The sequence below is a fragment of the Saccostrea echinata genome, unplaced genomic scaffold, assembly GCF_033153115.1.
Source record: "Saccostrea echinata isolate AGI-Se365-2 ecotype Australia unplaced genomic scaffold, CSIRO_AGI_Sech_v1 ptg000042l, whole genome shotgun sequence".
Lineage (NCBI taxonomy): Eukaryota > Metazoa > Mollusca > Bivalvia > Ostreida > Ostreidae > Saccostrea > Saccostrea echinata.
This window is the reverse complement of record NW_026889791.1, coordinates 7,248,731-7,269,957: the sequence shown is the minus strand read 5'-3', so window position 1 is coordinate 7,269,957 and position 21,227 is coordinate 7,248,731. Positions and strand designations below refer to the sequence as shown.

General features: G+C 34.8%; 1 protein-coding gene across 1 annotated transcript in view; it reads right to left on the bottom strand.

Moving 5' to 3' along the window:
* The window catches only part of LOC133201052 (ATP-dependent RNA helicase SUV3 homolog, mitochondrial-like), a 99,754-nt gene that overhangs the window by 37,936 nt on the left and 40,591 nt on the right, over positions 1-21,227 (bottom strand). Inside the window, exons 4-5 of the mRNA XM_061336853.1 lie at positions 12,735-12,861; positions 9,391-9,559 (exon numbers count right to left, since the gene is read on the bottom strand). Coding sequence (XP_061192837.1) covers positions 9,391-9,559; positions 12,735-12,861 — 296 coding nt within the window. The remainder of the gene's footprint in view (positions 1-9,390; positions 9,560-12,734; positions 12,862-21,227) is intronic.

Here is a 21,227-nt window from a genome sequence, read left to right as displayed (position 1 = left end):
CAATTGACATTTTGGTTGAAAAAAATCTGTAAACATAAAAATAATATAACTTTGGCCTAAGGGATCAATATTATTAGTCTAGTGCTTCTTAATAAATCTTTAACTAGATCTACATGTATTTAGTTACCTGTTACTGCCCACATTTGTAACTATTATCTTGTAAACTAAACAAGAGGCCCAAGGGCCTTGAATTGCTCTTCTGATAAATTGTACAACCAGTATCACTTCTATTTTTAAGCCTCTAAGTATCCTGTATATTTAAATAAAGCCTTGAAATTCCAAAAGTTGGTCATCCTGACCTACATTTCAGATAAAACACTCTGAGAACCCAAGACGATTCTAAGCCAATTAGTACCTGAGAGTAGGTGATGGTGACCTACTTATCACTTGTCATTCTTCGAGGACCCAAGATGCATCAACTAACTAAGTTTGATAATTCTTAGCCAAATAGTACCTGAAATATTTATATAAAGCCAGAAAATTTCAAAAGTAGGTCATGTTGACCTAGTGCTACTTTTCAGTTGACCTACTCCGAGGACCCATGATGCGATAACTTACAAAGTTTGATGATTCTAAGCCAATTAGTACCTGAAATATTTAATTATAACAATTAAATGTCCAAAGTATGTCACAGTGACCTACTTTTCAGTTGACATACTTTGAGGACCCAAAATGCATCAACTGATAAAGTTTGATGATTCTAAGTCTATTAGTACCTGAAAAATATATCAGGTCACAGTGACCTACTTTTCAGTAATGTACTCCAAGCACCCAAATTCCATCAACTAACAAAGTTTGATGATTCTAAGCCAATTAGTACCTGAAATTTTAAATAAAGCCAGAAATTTTCAAAAGTAGGTCATGGTGACCTTATTTTCAGTCGACTTACTCCTAGATCCAAAGATGCATCAACTGACAAAATTTGATGACCCTCAGCCAATTAGTGCCTGAAATATTTAATTATAGCCATAAAGATTGAAAAGTAGGTCACAGTGACCTACATTTCAGTTGACCTGCTTTAAGGTCCCAAGATACATCAACTGACAAAGTTTGATGATTCTTAGCCAAAAAGTACCCAAAATATTTAAATATAGCCATAAAATTTCAAAAGTAGGTTAAAATGACCTAGTTTTCAGTTGACGTTTTTTGAGGACCCAAGAAGCAGCAACTTATAAAATTTTATGATCATAGGCCTTAAAATGTCCAAAATATACCTCTAAAATACTTTGAACTCAAATGCCTGCAAAGTTCAAAAAGTAGGTCACTGTGACCTACTTTTAAATATATATGTTTTATATCCCCAAGATGCATCATCTTACATGTTATATAGATTCTAAACCTCTCAGTATTCGATTAATGACCTTTAATGTTTGAAAAAGATTAGCCATAAAATTCAAAAAGTAGGTCAAGGTGACCTACTTTTTAGTTGACATACTCCAAGGACCCAAGATGCATCAACTGACAAAGTTTGATGATCATAGGCCTTAAATTCTTCAAAATATGCCTCTAAATCATGACCGCAAAATTTAAAAAGTAGGTCTCCATGACCTACTTTTGAGTCAACATAATATGAGGTCTTAAGATGAATCAACTAACAAGATTTGATGATCCTAGTCCCTATAGTAAGCAAAATATTGACAATTTAATAAAATGTAATTTTTGGTCAACTTTGAAGTGACCTTGAGACCACACCCTTTGCCCCAGGGTGATGCCTTGAACAATTTTTAATCTTCAACATATCCTCATCCTTTTATGTAAGTTTGGTGATAATCTGCAAAGTGGTTCTTGAGAAGAAGATTTTTTAGCAACCAGTACTCTTGGATTTATTTACCTAAATATATCCCCTTGTTTAAGGGTCACAACCCAAGTTTTAGTATAAATGGGAGCCCTTGGGACAAGGATACCTGTGAGAAATTTGACAATAATTGGCCAAGGGGTTCTTGAGTTATGGCCCATATTCTAAAAAGTTTACGCACACCGCACACCACACACCACACAAATGGCCAAAGCATTAGCCCTTTGACCTTTGGCTCAGAAGAGCTAATAAAACCAGGGATTTTCCACTCCATTTTGGGAATGGGGCCCAGGCCCTTGGAATCAGGAATTAAACAACATTTTAACACTTATTGGGAAATTTTATTGCATGATTTTTCAAGAAATAAACACTTATGGTGAATAAATTGATAATTATTTTGAACTGTAAATCTGACAATAGATCAATTATAATTGAGTTGTGTCAATTATAAAGGGACCATCATGACACAAAAGTAGTTACATAACAATAGCGCTTCAAAGACGTGATGTATCACCTGTGTGTTTGCCAAAGAAAAATTTTCAGACAATAAATATATTTATGTAATACCTATTGTAAAAAATTAAATGTGTGTATTACTCTCCAAATTGAAACTGAACAACGTCCTCTATTTATGGATTTACTGGTAATTAATTTTTTTTTTTTATAAATAAAGGTATAAATTATTTTAATTTTTGACAGATCTTGATAGTTTTCATTCATAAGCTGTCAATAAATGTACATGAACATTTCCATATACATTGCTCTCATGGCCGTAGGAACCGTGGGGCTTGGGGGAGGGTGCCCCCCCCCCCCAATTTTGCCGATATTTAGAAAACTATAGAAAACATAGCTACTATATTCTTGTGCCCCCTCAAAAAAACATCTGATGACCCTTTTTTTTTTTTTGCTTATCAAGGAATTTTTTGGTAGTTGATAGTGCCCCACCAATTGAAAATGTATGGTTGTGTCCCTCCCCAACTGAAATTCCTCCTTACGGGCCTGGCTCTGAAGGCAATCACGTCTTGTGCCTTTATAGCAGAGCTCCAGACTCTACAGATAAGTAGTCTCCTACATTTATTTCAATGTTTATGATAAAAGAAAAGTGTCAAGGACATTTTTATACATTTATGTAACATATTCGAGGTTGTTTCTCTATTTGTAGGAAACACCCAAGAAGTAGCAATTACTCTCAATGCCCAGGGAGTTTGTCGGCAGAGACTAAATATTCGAATCAAGTTAACTGATACTAACATAGCTGCAATTGCATTTTGTCAACATGAATAAGAAAAAACATTAATGCAGAAGTAAATGAAATTTATGTATAGCCATGTCATAAAGGGTGAAGCGACGAAAGTCATATGGACTTCTGAATCCCCTCTTCTATGCAGTCACCTTGAAATTGTACATAATGAAATGTAAAGATAACGACCAGTGATCTTTCAAGAGTAATTTGAAATCCTGTATGCATTGTCTAGAAATAAACTGCAATAAATTAAAACTAAACACGGTAACACTGGGTAATATTGATGCTGATAAAGTCGAACATCAACAGCGAAGTCGGAATCAAGAATTTAAAATCAGACTTGTTCTGCTTTCAACATGTACTGATGTAGGCCTATAGTTTCATTTTTGGTTTTAGGTTTAATATTTTATTTCAGGCAAATAGTTCTGGACTATAATGAGCACATCTTGGGCTCATAAACTTACATTTTATTGTATAATTTAATGGTTAGGTCTATTTTTTTTCATCTTTTTTTTTTAAATTGCTAATGTTCATTTTATATTACATTTTACCACAACGAAAAGAGAAAATCCATCCCTAATTCCCCAATTCTTCCCCCTCATTTTTCTTTTCTTTTTAAAGATTTATTTTTTATTTTGCTTTTTAAAAAAATTGTTCTTTTTTACGTATTTAAATTATTTTCTTTTTAGTCCTACCCCTACCACTTTAAAAGCAATGCTACATACACAAGATTTAAAAAAATCGCTTATCCATTTTAACAATTAAATTTAGTGCAGGGTCATTCTCTTGAAATCTAAATAAAGTTGTGGAGTAATTTTTCGTCCCTTGAATGTTACATCATTTCATTACAACTTGTGTATCTATTTTTTTTTCTTATATTTCCAGGGAATCATTAGAGTTTGATATTTGAAAGCCATGCACCCAATTTTCTTAGTGTTGCCATAAATTCCAGTTTAGAAACCTATTTTAATTTACATTATGCAATTGCAAAATCAATGCCTAGAAAATTTTATGCTTATATACACCCTCTCAATAATATTGTCTGAGGACTCCTTTTTTTTTATCTTTGTTAAAACAATATACGTTATTATGCCTCCTCCCTCAAATAAAATTGCTTCCTATACATGCCTGTTTACCACTTGTGATTTGAAAAATATGCATTTAAAAATTTATTTTAAAAAAAAAGGAATGAAAAAAAATTTGAAATTTCTATAATAAGAATATCCCACAACATCATGTATTGAGTTCTACTTTCTTGGACGAAAAACAATTAAGAATGGAAAGGAAAATTTTATTTGTAATTATGTTTTTAAAATAAATATATGTTACGTTTTTTTTTTAATTCATTTATTTTTGATATGGCGTACATGTTAGGCAATAATCATGAAGAACCATATTAATCCACACACGTATCATCAGCAGGGTCGCTCCCCCCCCCCCCTTTTTTTTTCAAACATAATTTTTACTATTGAAAATGTTAATTGAAAGCCCCCCCCCCCTCCCACTTTTTGTTGCAGTCAAATAAGGATAATGTATAATAAAAAGATTGGTACTGAAAGCAGTTGGAACCTCCCACCCCCCACCCCCTCCCGAAATATGAATTTTGAGTTTTGAGAATCTGACAATTATTTGCTTGTCAAGTTTTTTTTTTAGGTAAGTTGATTTTTTTCTTTGGCCTTTTTTTCAAAAATCGATGCTACGCCCCTGTAATCACAAAATACAAAATAAAAGCAAATTGAAACTTTTGCTGACACATGCTGAGAATAAATTAAAGAAATTTATTACTGATGAAAGCTTGTACATGCATTGTCTGGATTTTCAGAGGTGAGACCTATTTCACACCACTTATACATGTATTATAATATAATCATTTACACTGAATACATGATAGTCGATAATTTACATGCATATAACATGGCATAATTATGTAAAAAAAAAAATCATTTTTTTAGGGAAATAATAATTAATTTGTACTTTTATAAGTTAAAATGTCATCAGGGGCCCTTGATTGGTCACTAAAATATCTTGTATGAAACAACCAAAACGTGTACATGGAGCAGTAGGTGGTACATTAGAAAAATACACCAGAAGCTTAATAAAGGACTATATTCTGTAGTGGCCAGTATCTGCCCCCAAAATAAAACTTTGATGGAGAAATCTTTAATTATGCTCTAAACCAGGTGGATATTTGCAGACTTCAAAGCATTAAATATTTTTATCAACTATGACATCATTAGTTAGATATGACGTCAATAAAATGACGTAAATTCCAAATTGCAATGATTTTGAGAGAAAATAGCGTATTTTACGTCGGTTTTTTGATTGGAAATTATCGAGCGCAGGTCTGCTCAGACTAGATCTTTTGATATAATGTGTAGATTGATAATATCAATGAAATATGTGAATATGGTACCTGAGCAAGCTTGCGCTCTATAAATACTATAGCCAAAATTGAACAAACTCTGTGCATTTTGGCCTCTATTTTAAAAATAACGGAAATCCAAAAAGTTTGTGACGTCACAGAGACAAGAAAAGCCAACTAATTTTTCCAATTTCTTAATATATTGTCTTAATTTGGATTATTTTATACAATATATGCATTTTTTCCTCATTTCAAGAGATTTTCAAAATTTGACTATTATGGGGGCAGGAATACGCCCTTACCGTATATAGTTCTTTACAATTTTCTTACATTTTAAAGTGGAATAACATCTTACATTAAATGCTGTCTGACTGATTATTTCGCACCAAGCCAAGATAGTAAAACTGGTTATTTTTTACATTTCAAGTAATTTTGTAGTGCTTAACAAAATTAATTAATTTCCTACGTCTATAGTGAAATATTATTTACTATTAAACAAATACACGTTTTTCTTTTTACAGAATTGTACAATATTTGTCTTAAACAAAACTTATACGAACTGCAAGCACTGAGGTAACATGCATTTGTTACAAGCACATCGTGCCGGGCTCAAATTTCCAAGTATAGATGCCATTTTTTTCTCTCTCTTTCTCTCTTTTCCCTATGTACAAAAACTCCATTTCATGTACTGATGTTATTACGTCACAATTTATGATACAATGTGCGTATATTGGATATATTTTAGCATCATAAATCACTGACATACAGGCGCATAGCATAGTTGGGAGGATGTTGAGAAAAACAAAACAAACACATAAAGCCTATTTTATATGGGGGGGGGGGGGGGGGCAGATTTTCATTATCATTTTCGATAGAAATTAAAATAATACAGACATCGTTATTTAAATGAGTGTAAAATAATTGAAAGCAAAAAATAAAAATCCTCAAAATAAAATTTACAAGCACACCCTCCAGAAATTGAAGTATGATTATGTAGATGATGTAAGAAAAACGTATTGATGAGATGATGTCATTGAATATATTCTTTGACAATTTACTTTTTACTTTCTATTTCAGTATACATGCTAATGATATATTTTTTCATTGGACAGAGATCACTATTTTACAATAAATGGATTCATTTCATGATATTAATTTTTAAATACATCTGGTAAAATTAATTTCACCGAATACTAAAGTGGTTTTGGCCATGGCGTTACAATGACGTTATGTGACGTTGTTTAACATTTTATAGAGTTAGCTTGTTAGCATTGCACTGATTTCATTTTAAGTTTTAATTAGAATTCAGTAGTTATCCAATAAAAATTTGGTACTAAAATATTTAGAAGGACTTGCTCTATCAGAAACTGTCAAAAACCAATTCTCTGAAATTTGGTCACAAAGGTCCCTTTTCACGTGACACAACTCAATTAAGATTGAGCAAAGTTTCTTAAAATTTTGTTCATTTCCCTCAGATTTCCAAACCTGGTCATGTTTTATTCCAGAACTTTTGATCAAGTTAACTTTATGGGTTCATTTTGGGAAAAAGGTAGGGATTTTGCAGTTGGGAATGAGGCCTGTATTCGGCCCTATACTGGGCAGTGGAAAATCCCTGAAAACAATAGTGCTTCAGAACTGTTGGTAAACCCATTGCATTCCCTCTCACATTGGCCTTTCTTGGTTTATGAAGAACATTTAATGTAATTTTGTATAACATATCAAAAAAATTATTGTACAAATCTGTTATAAAATTGACCTTTCAATTACATTATTTACAGTGATTAATTATCATAGGTGAATAACAAAGGGGAATAACTTCTCTCAGTAGAATACAAAATAATAAAGCCCTGCCCAATACCAGAACACTTGACCAAGTGGTAGAATTGACCCCTGACCCTGGGGCCATAAATTTCAAAATTTTGGAAGATGCACCCTTGCTCATCATAATATGCACTTAAATTATCTGCCTAATACCCAGGAGCAAAGGAGAAAATTTTCAAAGAATTTAATTTTCATTATATTATCAATAGAGCCCAATCTTAATACCAGCACCCCTGACTCAGGGGCCATGAAATTCATACAGGCATCCTTCCTCATCATGACTATGCACCATGTTTGTTTGCTAAATACCCAGGAGCAAAGAAGAAGATTTTCAAAGAAATAATGCATTTTCACTATATAATCAACTGAGCCCCATCCTAACACCACAACCCTGACCTAGGGGCCATGAACTGACAGTTCTGGAATTCTGGAAGAAGCACCCTTGCTCATCATAACTATGTTTTTAGTTTGTTTGCTTAATGCCCAGAAGCAGAAAAGAAGATTTTGAAAGAAACAATGCATTTTTCCCTATTCAATCGATAGAGACCCTCGAAGAACAGAACTCCTGACCTAGGAGTCATGGAATTCAAATTTTGGAAGATGCAGTCTTGCTCATCATTACTATGCACTTAGTTTATCTGCTAAGTATCCAGGAGCAGAGAATAAGATATTCAAAGAATTTAAGCATTTTACTTTATAATACATAAAACCTGAGCCTAACATTAGAACCCCTGACCCAGGGGCCCTCGAATTCAAAATTCCTGAAAAGGTACCCTTGCTCATCATAACTATACCCTACATTTATTTGCTTAATACCCAGAAGCAGAGAAGATTTTCAGAGAATTAATGTACAGTTGAACTTCGGTATCTCGAACACCGATATCTCGAATACCATGGATATGTCGAAGTGATTTTGAAGTCCCAACCACTTATTCTTTAAGTATTTTACCCTCGATATCTCAAATCCTCAGATGTCTTGAAGTTTTTTCTCAGTCCCATCGAGTTGAAGATAATGAGGTTTGTCTGTATTTTCATTATATAATCAATTGCAGCCCACCCACCCCACTCACCAACAGACCCTTGACCCTGGGGCCACAAATTTCAAAATTTAGGAAGAGGCACCCTTACTCATCATAACTATGCATGCAGTTTATCTGCTAAATTAACAGGTGGACAGAAGAAGATTTTTAAAGGGCTTATGATTTTCACTATATGATCTATGAGCTCCACCCTAACTCCAGAACCCCTGACCCTGAGGCCATGAATTTCACAATTTTTGTAGAGGGTTCAATGATTATTACAATCATGCCAACATGACATCCTTGATATCCAGGAGTAAAGATCAATTGATTGCATGTTGTTTTATGTCCCATTCAAGAATTTTTCACTCATATTGAGACATTACCATTTACCGGTGAAGGGCTTCAAATTTAGACCTTTACTCGGCACTCATGGCCATTGAGCAGTAAGGGTTCTTTATTGTGCCAATGCCTACCATGACAGGGGGCCTCAATTTTTTAAGGTCTCATTCAAAGGACCCACAACTTTCACTTCAATGTGCCAAGCACTTTGCCAAGGAACAGTTGCTACCTATTTTTTATTGACTTAGGTCAGTTGTGGCTGTGATTTGAACACATGATCTTCCGATTGTGGAGTGAGTGCTCTACCGACTGAGGGATCATGACAATAAAAGAAGATTTTCAAATATTGCACTAATTTTGATGGTTTTAACGCCACCCCTCAGGCCCCCAGGAGGGGGGCACAGGAACCATGAAATTCAGAATTTTTGTTCCCCTTCACCCATAGATGCTTTATGTCAAAATTGGTTGACATTGGTTTAGTGGTTCCAGAGAAGAAGCTAAAATGTTTAAATGTTAACGCACATCGCAAGATAATGGATGAAAAGAGATAGCAGGAGGTCATCTGAGTGACTCAGGTAACCTACTGATGCCGACAACAAGAGACAACAGACAAATTTTGATCAGAAAAGCTCACTTGAGCCTTCAGCTCAGGTGAGCTAAAAATGACTGACAAATACTAATAAATGTATTCTTAACTGAGCAAAGATAGAGCTATCATCCAAAGCTTTGACTTTCCCAGAATAAAAAGAGCTCAAAAATGAGGTGAATTGATCACTAATGAATACTTCTCAACTTATCATTTTCTCACATTTTCTCTACATTTGTTAAATACTTCCACTGCTAGCAGTCTAAGTGGGCCACAGTACACACCACTTTCTGCATTCATGAATGACTTTAGTGCGTGATAAGTCTTCCCACTGTTAGTAGGCCCACTGTGAAAAACAATTTTTCTCTTCATTCTTCGAGCTTCAGGATACCTAAATAACAAATTCAATATGTTTTAAATTCAATTTGAAAAATTGTGGTGAAAATGTTTCTAATATGCTCCAATAATACTCTCCCAGACTTTATTTTACAAAAAGTGCATTTGGTTAAAATTGGATTTGCAATAATGATAATTTGAAACTATCTTTGACACAAGATACAGATCCTGAAACATGCTAAACAAGAGGCCCTTGGACCACAAAGCTCACTCAAGTCATTTTGGCCCTGCTGCTCTTCATCAGGTTTTTTCCCTTGTAATACTTTCATTCCCTATTGTGGCCCTACCATACCCCTAAGGGACATAATTTGATCAATTTATAATCTAAACTACCTCACAAAGTTTCTGGCCTAGTGGTTCTTTAATGACCCCACAAGATTTTTCCTACACATTTTAATGTAAATCTTTGATTCCCTATTGTGGGCCCCACCCTACCTCTGGGAGCCATGATTTGATAATTTAGAATCTACACTACCTCAAGATAGTGGTTCTTAAGAAGATTTTTAAAGATTTTTCTTACATATTTCGATGTAAAAATTTGATTAGCTATTTTGGCCCCATTCAAACCCCAGAGGCCATGATTTGAACAATTTAGAATCTACACTACCTAAGAAAGCTTCCACATAAGTTTCACCTTTTCTGGCCTAGTGGTTCTTAAGAAGAAGATTTTTTAATGACCCCACCATATTTTTGCCTTCCCTTGATTACCTCCTCTTGAAAGGGGGCTTCGCCCTTTATTTTAACAATTTAAACTCCCCTTCATCCAAGGATGCTTTGAACCAACTTTGGTCAAAATAGGTCCAGTGGTTCTTGAGAAAAAGTTGAAAATGTGAAAAGTTTACAGAGGGATGGACAAGGGTCAACGGGTGATAAAAAACTTAACTCAAGCTTTCAGCTCAGGTTAGCTAAGCGCACAACTTTCATGTGCTTGATCGTTTCATGCAAACTGTAGCATTTTGTGTAAACCTTACAGTGTAGTGTGCAAACAGTGATGCGAGCATGTACTGTTCGTACAATGTGTGTGTGGGGTAGTAGCATGTTTCAGTGTCCACTCATGTACTGTGGAATCATTAAAACTCGTGGGGGCCAATTTTCATGGATTGCCTAATTTTACAGGTTAAAGGGCTTATAATTTCATGCATTCACTCATACCTTCAAAAGGAAAGATTACTTTAAAACTCTAATTATTAATTCATTGAGGATGTGAATTTGTGGCTACAGGGTACCCATGAATTCCACAAAATAATATTGACCGACTACAAAATCTAATGATTCCACAGTAACCTTATCATTTGAGACTTGAAAGAGTCTTAACAATACATGATATTGCAATTTCTTAACAGAACTCTTTCATAATGAAGGTAAGATTGATTGATTGTAGGTTTTTTAACGTCCCGTTTGAGAATTTTTCATTCATACAGAGACGTCATCATATACCAGTGAAGGGCTTCAAATTTAGACCTTTACTCAGCACTCAGGGTCATTGAACAGTGAAGGTTCTTTATCGTGCCAATGCCTTCTGTGACAAGGGGCCTTTGTTTATAAGGTCTCATCCGAAGGACCCGCAACTTTCACTTCAATGTGCTGAGTGCTTGGCGAAGGAACAGTTGCTACCTATTTTTTATCGATATAGGTCGGTTGCAGCCGTGATTCAAACACACAACCTTCCCCAGCTTTCACTTCAATGTGCTGAGCGCTTGGTGATGGAACAGTTGCTACTAGGGGTGCAACGATACACTAACCTCACGATACGATACGTATCACGGTATTCAGTTCACGATACGATACGTATCACGATACATGACAAGGTTAAAAAGTCTTTCAAGTTTGTCATCATATTTTTTTTAAACTTGACAGGCTTATACAAAATCTTCATATTTTTTAATAATAATTAAAATAACATTTTGTTAACTTGAATTGGATTGTTAGGTAGATCTTTGAGTTGTGACAGCATTCTAAACCAATGATGAACATTTACAGGGAACTACGGGGACCTTTCCTAATAATCTTCCTTTTAAATTGGAATGAAAAGGGAAGACATTCATTCTTTTATTCCTTTTATTTACGTAGAAAACCAGTTGTCATATTTCTCATGTTAATATGTTTTAGTCAACAAGACAGCGAATTTTCATCGAAATACACACCGTGATGAAATATCGTGTATTACCAAAGAATACGTTTAGATCTAAAGGGTCTTAACACCTATAACTTATAATCACATTAAGTCCTTCTCCTTGTTAAATCTGAGGTCTGTAAGATGCTGGAGATGAGTTTAACTGCCGTAAATGCGTTATCGGCAACATCACGTTTTGCGCGGAAGCCATTTTGAAATAGTAAAAAAGGAAATAAAACAGACAAAACGGATAATTCTGGTCCGATTGAACTGAACCGCGATATCAGTTTAGCGTATCGTGAATTGAACCGTGGAAAAATATACCGCGATATACCGTCAAACAGTTTATCGTTGCACCCTTAGTTGCTACCTATTTTTTATCGACTTAGGTCAGTTGTGGCCGTGATTCGAACACATGACCTTCTGATCACGGAGCGAGGGCTGTACCAACTGAGCTACCATGACATTTAATGAAGGTAAGAAATGATGGATAATGTCCTGCTGAATATACTGCAAGATCTGATCACTGTAGAATTTTTTTTTAAAGATAATAAGTAGTCTTGGTGAAACATCTTGCTAAACATTTGGTGAAGGATGCTCATTAACTTCAGGAGCTTTTTCTCTTGTGTAACATTTTTGTTCAGCCAGTCCTTACAATTGAATTCAACCATTTCTCCCTGATTATCTTTACTTTTGAAAGTGAAAAATACTGATTAGTGTTGTTTTTAAGCAGGGTGCTCGTTTGGCTTATTTCAGCTGTTTGGTAGTAGCCCCCTTAAAATTTAATCACTAAATTTGCGCCCATAAGCATAAATACTTAATTAAGAATGATAACTTTGATCAGTCTGTTATCAAATATTATAGTGGAATATTTACCTGAGCTTTCCAGTAAACAGGTATTCAGTGATATGTATTCAGGACACAATAAATGTAGGCTGAAAGACGGATGAGCTTACTAATTTGTCCTTGAGACAGGAGATAATCTTAACAATTAGGGTCCTTGAGACAAGAGATAGTCTTATCCATTCTGAGTCTGAGCTGCTGAAAAAAACCTTACCAATTAGCAGGTTGCGTTAGATCACAGATTAGCTGAAGGTCTTGTTTAAACTCAAAATGTGGATATATCTTCTTGGCATGGTCAATGAAAAATGGAAATAAATCATCCACATGCTTTCCTTCACCTTCTTTACAATAAAAAAAAAATTCTGAGAAAACATTTTTACAACACAAAATGTAATAATGACACAAAATGCAATAGACTGAAGTTGTCACATTTCGCATTATAACATTTTGCCTTGAGATCAAAGCAGAATGTAATAATGCTAAATGCATTAACATTTCTTGGATTATTACATTTTGCATTTTTACGTTTCATCAAGGTTAAGGCAAAATGTGATAATGTAATATACTTTGTTTCTTTGGTATGAAGCTCTCAGCTGGTACTGTAGATTCCTGTTAATCAAAATTCTGTTTTCGAAATCTACAGTAGCATGGCCAGGAAAACATGAAGTCCTTATACAGTACCATTGTTATACACCTTTATTAGATCAAAAATTTTTCGGGTTGGGTCGGTTCAGTAAACCATTTTAAGCTTTAATTTCATGAATTAAACTTGGAAAGTCTTTATAACATAAAATTCACCTTCAAACAAGAGGCCCATGGGCCACAATGCTTACCTGAGTAGCTTTGGCCCTGCTGTCCTTCACCAGATTTTCCCACTTGTAATACTTATTGTGGCCCCAACCTACCCTTGGGGACCATGCTTTGAACAATTTAGAACCTACACTTCCCCAGAATGATTCCTCATAAGTTTAGCTTTTCTGGCTCAGCGGTTCTAGAACTGGAGAAGAAGATTTTTAAAGATTTTTCCATAATATTTCAATGTAAAACTTTGATTCCCCATTGTGGCCCCACCCTACCCCTGGAGGTCAGGATTTGAACAATTTAGAGTCTACACTATCCCAGATTGATTCCCCTTAAGATTTAGCTTTTCTGGCCCAGTGGTTTGGAGAGGAAGATTTTTAAATAATTTTCCATTATATTTCAATGTAAAACTTTGATTCCCCATTGTGGTCCCATCCTTCCCCCCAGGGGTCTTGTTTTGAACAATTTAGAATCTATACTACCCAAAGATGCTTCCAATTTAGTTTCAGCTTATCTGGCCCAGTGGTTCTTGAGAAGAAGATTTTTAAAGATTTTTCCATTATATTTCAATGTAAAACACTGATTCCCCATTGTGGCCCCACCCTACCCCTGGGAGCCATGATTTGAACAATTTAGAGTCTACACTATCCCAGAATGATTCCCCTTAAGTTTCAGCTTTTCTGGCCCAGTGGTTTGGAGAAGACAGATTTTCCATTATATTTCAATGTTAAACTTTGAATTTCCATTGTGGCCCCATCCTTCCCCGGGGAGGGGGGGGGGGGGGGCAATGATTTGAAGAATTTAAAATCTGCACTACATCAGAAAGCTTTCACATAAATTTCAGCTTTTCTGGCTCAGTGGTTCTTGAGAAGAAGATTTTTTAATGACTCAACCCTATTTTTTGTCTTTTCTTGATTTTCTCTCCTTGTAAGGGGGTTTGGCCCTTCATTTCATCAATTTAAACCCCACTTTACTCAAGAATGCTTTGTACCAACTTCGGTTAAAATTGGTGCTATGGTTCTTGAGAAGAAGCTGAAAATGTGAAAAGTTTACGGACAGCTAAACAGACAGATGGACGGATGCTGGATACCAGGTGATCAGAAAAGCTCACTTGAGCTTTCAGCTCAGGTGAGGTAAAAACAAGTCCTATCCATGTTAATGTCTTGATATTGGTGTTTAGGACTACTTGAACTACTAGGCTGACCATTAGCGACAACATGACCGCTCCTTTCAATAATTATCCCATAATTTCTTGATAAGCATTTTGTCAGGGATAAGAAGATTTTAGTTGTGATGTTTAGTTATCACTGTTATAGTGTTGTTGTCATCATTCTTTTGATTTCGAAACCAAACAGATTCTAATACCATACCTGTCAACTCTCCCGAATTTATCGGGAGTCTACCGATTTTGAACCCTCCCTACCGCATGTCTCCCGATAGTTTTTTTAATCGCCGTTTCTACCGATTTTGAAAAAATCCCGATTTTTTACCTACTTCAGTTCGTAAAATACCGAGAAGTCAACACACAAAAATGGAGGTCATGCAGTGTTTATCGGTAGATAATCTGTTTATTGCCACTGATAACAGGTAATCAACAAGGTGTCAACTGTGCTACCAGATGTAATTGCAGTTGTAATTGCTCTCTATTCTCATTAAAAGTGTATATTATCAAAGACAGAGATGCCAGATGTGGAAATTTTGCTAAAAAGGATGGTAAATAACGGTATGGATATACTTGATACTTTGCTGCAAATAAGTTTACAAGTACCTAAGACAAAACAATTCCTCCATAAACAATACAGTGATCTGGAAAGATATAAACTACAGTACTCTATTATCAATTTAATGAGGAAAGGGAAACTATTTCATGGTAGCTAATGAAGAGTCTGCAGAGGGAACGCCGCAGATTATGAGATTCAGTGACTTAGCAAATCCTGCATCAACATCAGCATATAAAAGCCCCTGAAACTGCAGAGCAACATGACAGTACCTTTAGAAGACTTCTTTGAATTTACGCAGCTAAACAGGGTAATAAAGTTTCTGAATTTTAAAATATTAGAACAATTCAATTAGTTTAGTTTATTTATTTATCATATTAGAACATGACTACAATAATGATAGAGATTTTAAGGAAAAAATCATATAATTGCTCTTCATTATATGTTGTATTCTGTCTGTTCTCCTATCTGTAATTATAGATGTTATATGTTTATGCCCATTGGGCCCTGATTTGGTAATAAATCCTATTCTGTTCTATTCTATATTATAATGAGAGTAACAGAAAGAATAGAGGATCTGAGAATCCATGTATTTCATTCATACTAGATTACACATGTTATTTTAAAGGATGTAAGTTTTGATTACTTCCAGTTATTTCAATTTCAGATCTTTAAATCCAGGACACAGCTCTCTTGCTCCCTACTAGTGAGAAAAATCCATTCATCCATCAATTAAAAGCTGGAAACTCAGACTGTCTGCAGAACCTTATTAATTTTTCTAATTGCCAAGTTAAACTATGATATTTGCCATGAATATTATTCAAATTACACTCTTATGGACATGCATACTATACAGTGAAGAACATATTTTTTTTTTATAATTTCAAAAAATTACATATGGTACTCATAAACAATGTATGAATAAAAAGTTGTAAATTTTATAAATAAATAATAATATTTAAACAAGAGGCCCATGGGCCACATCGCTCACCTGAGCACATTGGCTAGGCAAAAGCACAAATCAGTTCAGTATTGAAAAGATTACCGGGGGGGGGGGGGGGGGGGGGGGGGGGATTTTAAACTACCTGATGATGCTTCCACGTCAATTTAACAAATGGCTTTGTTGTACTTGAGAAGATTTTTTTAAAAAAATTCCCATATATTCCTTTGTAAAAATTTGATCCCCTATTGTGGCTCTTCCCTATCCCAGGGGTCATGATTTGAACAAACTTGAATCTACACTACCTGAGGATGCTTCCATATCAAAATGACTAATCATGGCTTTGCAGTTCTTTAGAAGAAGATATTTTCCTATATTTCTATTTAAGACTTTGAGTAAGACTATTAAGAGCTCCATTGTGGCCCAACCCTACCCCGGGGGTCATGATTTGAACAAAATAGAATCTACACTACCTGAGGATGCTTCCACATAAATATGACCAATCAGGGCTTTGCTGTTCCTGAGAAGAAGATTTTAAAAAAAATTTCCTATATATTTCTATGTAAAACTTTGATCCCCCATTGTTGCCCCACCCTACCCCCGGGGGTCATGATTTGAACAAAATAGAATCTACACTACCTGAGGATGCTTCCACATAAATATGACCAATCAGGGCTTTGCTGTTCCTGAGAAGAAGATTTTTTAAAATTTTTTCTATATATTTCTATGTAAAACTTTGATCCCCCATTGTCGCCTCACCCTACCCCCTGGGGTCATGATTTGACTAAACTTGAATCTACACTACCTGAGGATGCTTCCACATAAATATGACCAATCAGGGCTTTGCTGTTCTTGAGAAGAAGATTTTTAAAGATTTTTCCTATATATTTCTATGTAAAACTTTGATCCTCCATTGTGGCCCCACCCTACCCCCTGGGGTCATGATTTGAACAAACTTGAATCTACACTACCTGAGGATGCTTCCATAAAAATATAACTCATCATGGCTTTGCTGTTCTTGAGAAGAAGATTTTTAAAGATTTTTCCTATATATTTCTATGTAAAACTTTGATCCTCCATTGTGGCCCCACCCTACCCCTGGGGGTCATGATTTGAACAAACTTGAATCTACACTACCTGAGGATGTTTCCACATGAGTTTCATCTTTCCTGGCCTTGTGGTTCTTGAGAAAAAGATTTTTAAAAGATGCTATTAATTTTTCACTAATTCTTAATTATCTCCAATTGAAAGAGGGCGTGGCCCTTCATTTGAACAAACTTGAATCCTCTTCACCCAAGGATGCTTTGTGGCAAGTTTGATTGAAATTGGCTCAGTGGTTCTGGAGAAGAAGTCGAAAATTTGAAAAGTTTACAGACAGACGGACAGACAGACGGACTACAGACAAAATGTGATCAGAAAAGCTCACTTGAGCTAAAAATGTTTTTAATTGTATGTTGTTTATTTTTGTTTTATAATACAGTGAAATGTGCGATTTTTTATTTACAAAAAGTTTTCGCGTGTTTTCTCCCCCAAAAAATTTTGGCCATGTTGACAGGTATGTCTAATACACAAACCAGACCCGAACAGAAATCCCGAAAAATAGAACCAAAACCAAACTGAACAACTTGGAGTGCTTTTCAGGGTTATTTAAAAGAACTATGACATCCCTAATCTTTTTAGTATACCGTAGTTAAGCACTTAAACTGGTTCATTGTCATGTCCACATAAGTAAGGTTAAGATGATGTTTGTCTGGTGTCATGACTTTAGAAAAACAGTAATTAGTTTTATTTAAGTTTTCAAGTGAGTTAATGATTACAATCTCTCAAACTGCAACATAACTTGACAAGTGTAAAATGTAAATGCAAGTTATGTCAATGCTTATGTGTAATTCATAGACTTGCAATTTCTTAACTCGTGAAATGTTAATTGTACTTTTGTGATTTGTAAATTATGCTAAAGCCTATTCAGACAAAAGAGGGCCCTATAAGGGTAGCAACTTTTAATTTTTGCTTTTTAACAATTTTAATCATTTGTCCCCTTCATCTTACCATTAAAAAAAATACATACCATCAAACCTCATTATCTTGAACTCGATGGGGCCAAGAAAACACTTCTAGATATCCAAGGATTTGAGATACCCAGGGTAAAATACTTAAACAATAAGTAGCTGGGACTTCAATATCATTTTGACATATCCATGGTATTTGAGATATCCGTGTTTGAGATACTGAACTTCAACTGTATATAAAAAAGGCTGAAAAAAGTCTATATATCAATTTCCCATCTGTCCTTAAGACTGTAAATAATACATGTAATATTATCTTTGATAGTCATAGTCATAGAATGGAAGGGATATACAGTAGTAAAAATGTCCCAACAATCCTGTAACGTTTTCAATTTCAGCATATTTTTGATTCAGTGGGAGGGGGTTTGAGGTGTTGAAGCTGTCTGGACCCCTGAGATTTAATTATGAATTTTATACAGTAAAATAATCAAGAAATAACCTTGGAACTCACCATTCTTTTCAGGAATTATGCAGAGTAAATGGCAGATTCAGTGGGAGGGGGTTTGAGGTGTTGAAGCTGTCTGGACCCCTGAGATTTATTTATGAATTTTATACAGTAAAATAATCAAGAAATAACCTTGGAACACCCCATTCTATTCAGGAATTATTAGACTCCTTGTAAGTGAAAGAAATGTCATACATATTTATATATATATATATATATATATATATATATATATATATATATATATACGAGGGGTTATCAAAAAGTTCGTGGACTAGCGCCATAAAATTAAAACCGCTTTAGGTACATCAATGAATTTTAATACATTTAGTTAGCATCATCTTTTCTATCGATAGAATAAACCATAAATCATAAGTTTTATTTTTTTAATAAATTGTTATTGTTTTTGTAAGCAATGATATGTCCAAGCGGCGCAACCTCAAATATGACGTTTTTTCTACCTGAGTGTAACTGAGAAAAACTCTTTTGATATGAGTATTTGTCGTCAAAAACTCCGGTTAATCCAGGCATGTGGTACAACACAATTGTTCCGTAAAATTTGCAATTTTTACCCCATTCTGTAAATTCTATGAAATTTTATCGTAAATTTATATGGAGTGTACAAACAATTAAGGGTTCAAAAATGACGTCAAAAAGGAGGAGGGGTTACTGTTTCCAACATTCTTTAAAGTTTCGCACCTGGAAAAACTGGTATAGACCTAGGGAATGTTTAAACGGGCTACAGAAAAAATAAAACACATCCAGAGTACTCGTTTTAAATAGACAAAAAGATTCAGAGAGATGAAAGATGCACAGTTAAAGTCAATGTAGTGAGGGTGTCAAAAATCAGTCACGTCGAAAAGTGACGTTGATCATGTGTGGTAGAAATTGAACTCCATCAAGCTAAGTATTCTGGTATAATCAAGTGAGGATCTTTCCTTATGTATAGATACATTTACAATATTATATGCATTGAAAGCAGCTGTTCATGACATTGTTTAGTCACATAAACAAGACGGACTTAAGTCCTTACTTAACTCCAGGTAATCACATCAAGATAAGTGTATAAGGTAGACGGAGTGGACATTGAGAAACAATGACGTTGTCGGACGTCATGAAACTAAACGGCGACAGCGCCGGGTGATCATATAATTTCTTTTTTATTTTAGAATAATTTGGCAAATTATCAACGTATCAAGCTAAAAAATTCAACATTTCTTAAACATTTGTTGATTTATGTTCTTCGTAAATTTTGTAAGCACAGACTACATAGTATTAATTTTATCGCATCAGTCCACGAACTTTTTGATAACCCCTCGTATGTATAAATGTATATATATATATATATATATATATATATATATATATACAGTAAACATCTTTTATAACGTATCTCAGGGGACTGTGGTAAATCCTACGTTATAACCGGTGTACGTTATAAACGGAGACCGGAAGTACTCAGTACACCTTTACCGTAAGCACTTTTCAAACCGCTAGTGTGTTATTAATATTTTAAAGTATGTAGAGTATGTAAATAAATGATTTAAAGGTATATTTATTTCATTTCTTATATTAAGAAAGATTAATATTCAGTAACATTCTATTTTCACAAAGTATAATTATTTCAAAATCACTTAAGGGGATGAAGGACACATGGTCACATGACTTCGTTTAACTACGTCATAGTCTCCGTTTATATAAGTGCAAAACGTGTAAAGCATCAGTTCTTGTATAATTTTTTGACAATTTTTTTCTTTAATTACCCTCTAATATTAAACAAGAGGCCCACGGGCCTTATAGGTCACCTGAGTATCATGCAACAACTTCGCCACAATGGATTCATGTTTTAAACCAGAGGCCATGAAATTCACAATTTCGAAAGAGGCACACTTGCTCATCATAATTTTACATTGAGTAAGCTTACTTAATACCCAGAAAGAGAGCAGAGGATTATCAATGAATTAATGCATTTTCACTATGTAATCATTAGAGCCCTGCCCTAACACCAGAACCATGATGCAGGGGCCATAAAATTCACAATTTTGGAAGAGGCATCCTTACATATCATAACAATACTCTTAGTTCATCAGCTTAATACCCAGGAGAAAAGAAGAAGATTTTCAAAGAATTATTGCATTTTTACTATGTAATCATTAGAGCCCCACCCTAACACCAGAACCCCTGACCCAGGGGCCATGAAATTCATAATTTTGGAAGAGGCACCTTTACTCATCATAACTATGCATCAGTTTGTTTGTTAAATACCCAGGATCAAAGAAAAAGATTTTTAAAGAAATAATGCATTATCACTATATATTCAACAGAGCCCCACCCTAACCCCAGAACCCCTGACCTAGGGGCCATGAATTTCACAATATTGGAACAGGCACCCTTACATATCATAACTATACTCTTAGTTCATCGGCTTATTACCCAGGAGAAAAGGAGAAGATTGTCAAAGAATTATTGCATTTTTACTATGTAATCATTAGAGCCCCGCCCTAAAACCAGAACCCCTGACCAGGGGGCCATGAAATTCACAACATAGGAATAGGCACCCTTATTCATCATAACTATGCCTTCAGTTTGTTTGCCCAGGATCAGAGAAGATTTTTAAAAGAAATAATGCATTTTCACTATACATGTATATTCAACAGAACGCTGCCCTAACACCAGAACCCCTGACCCTGGGGCCATGAAATTCACAATTTTGGAAGAGGCACCTTTCATCATCATA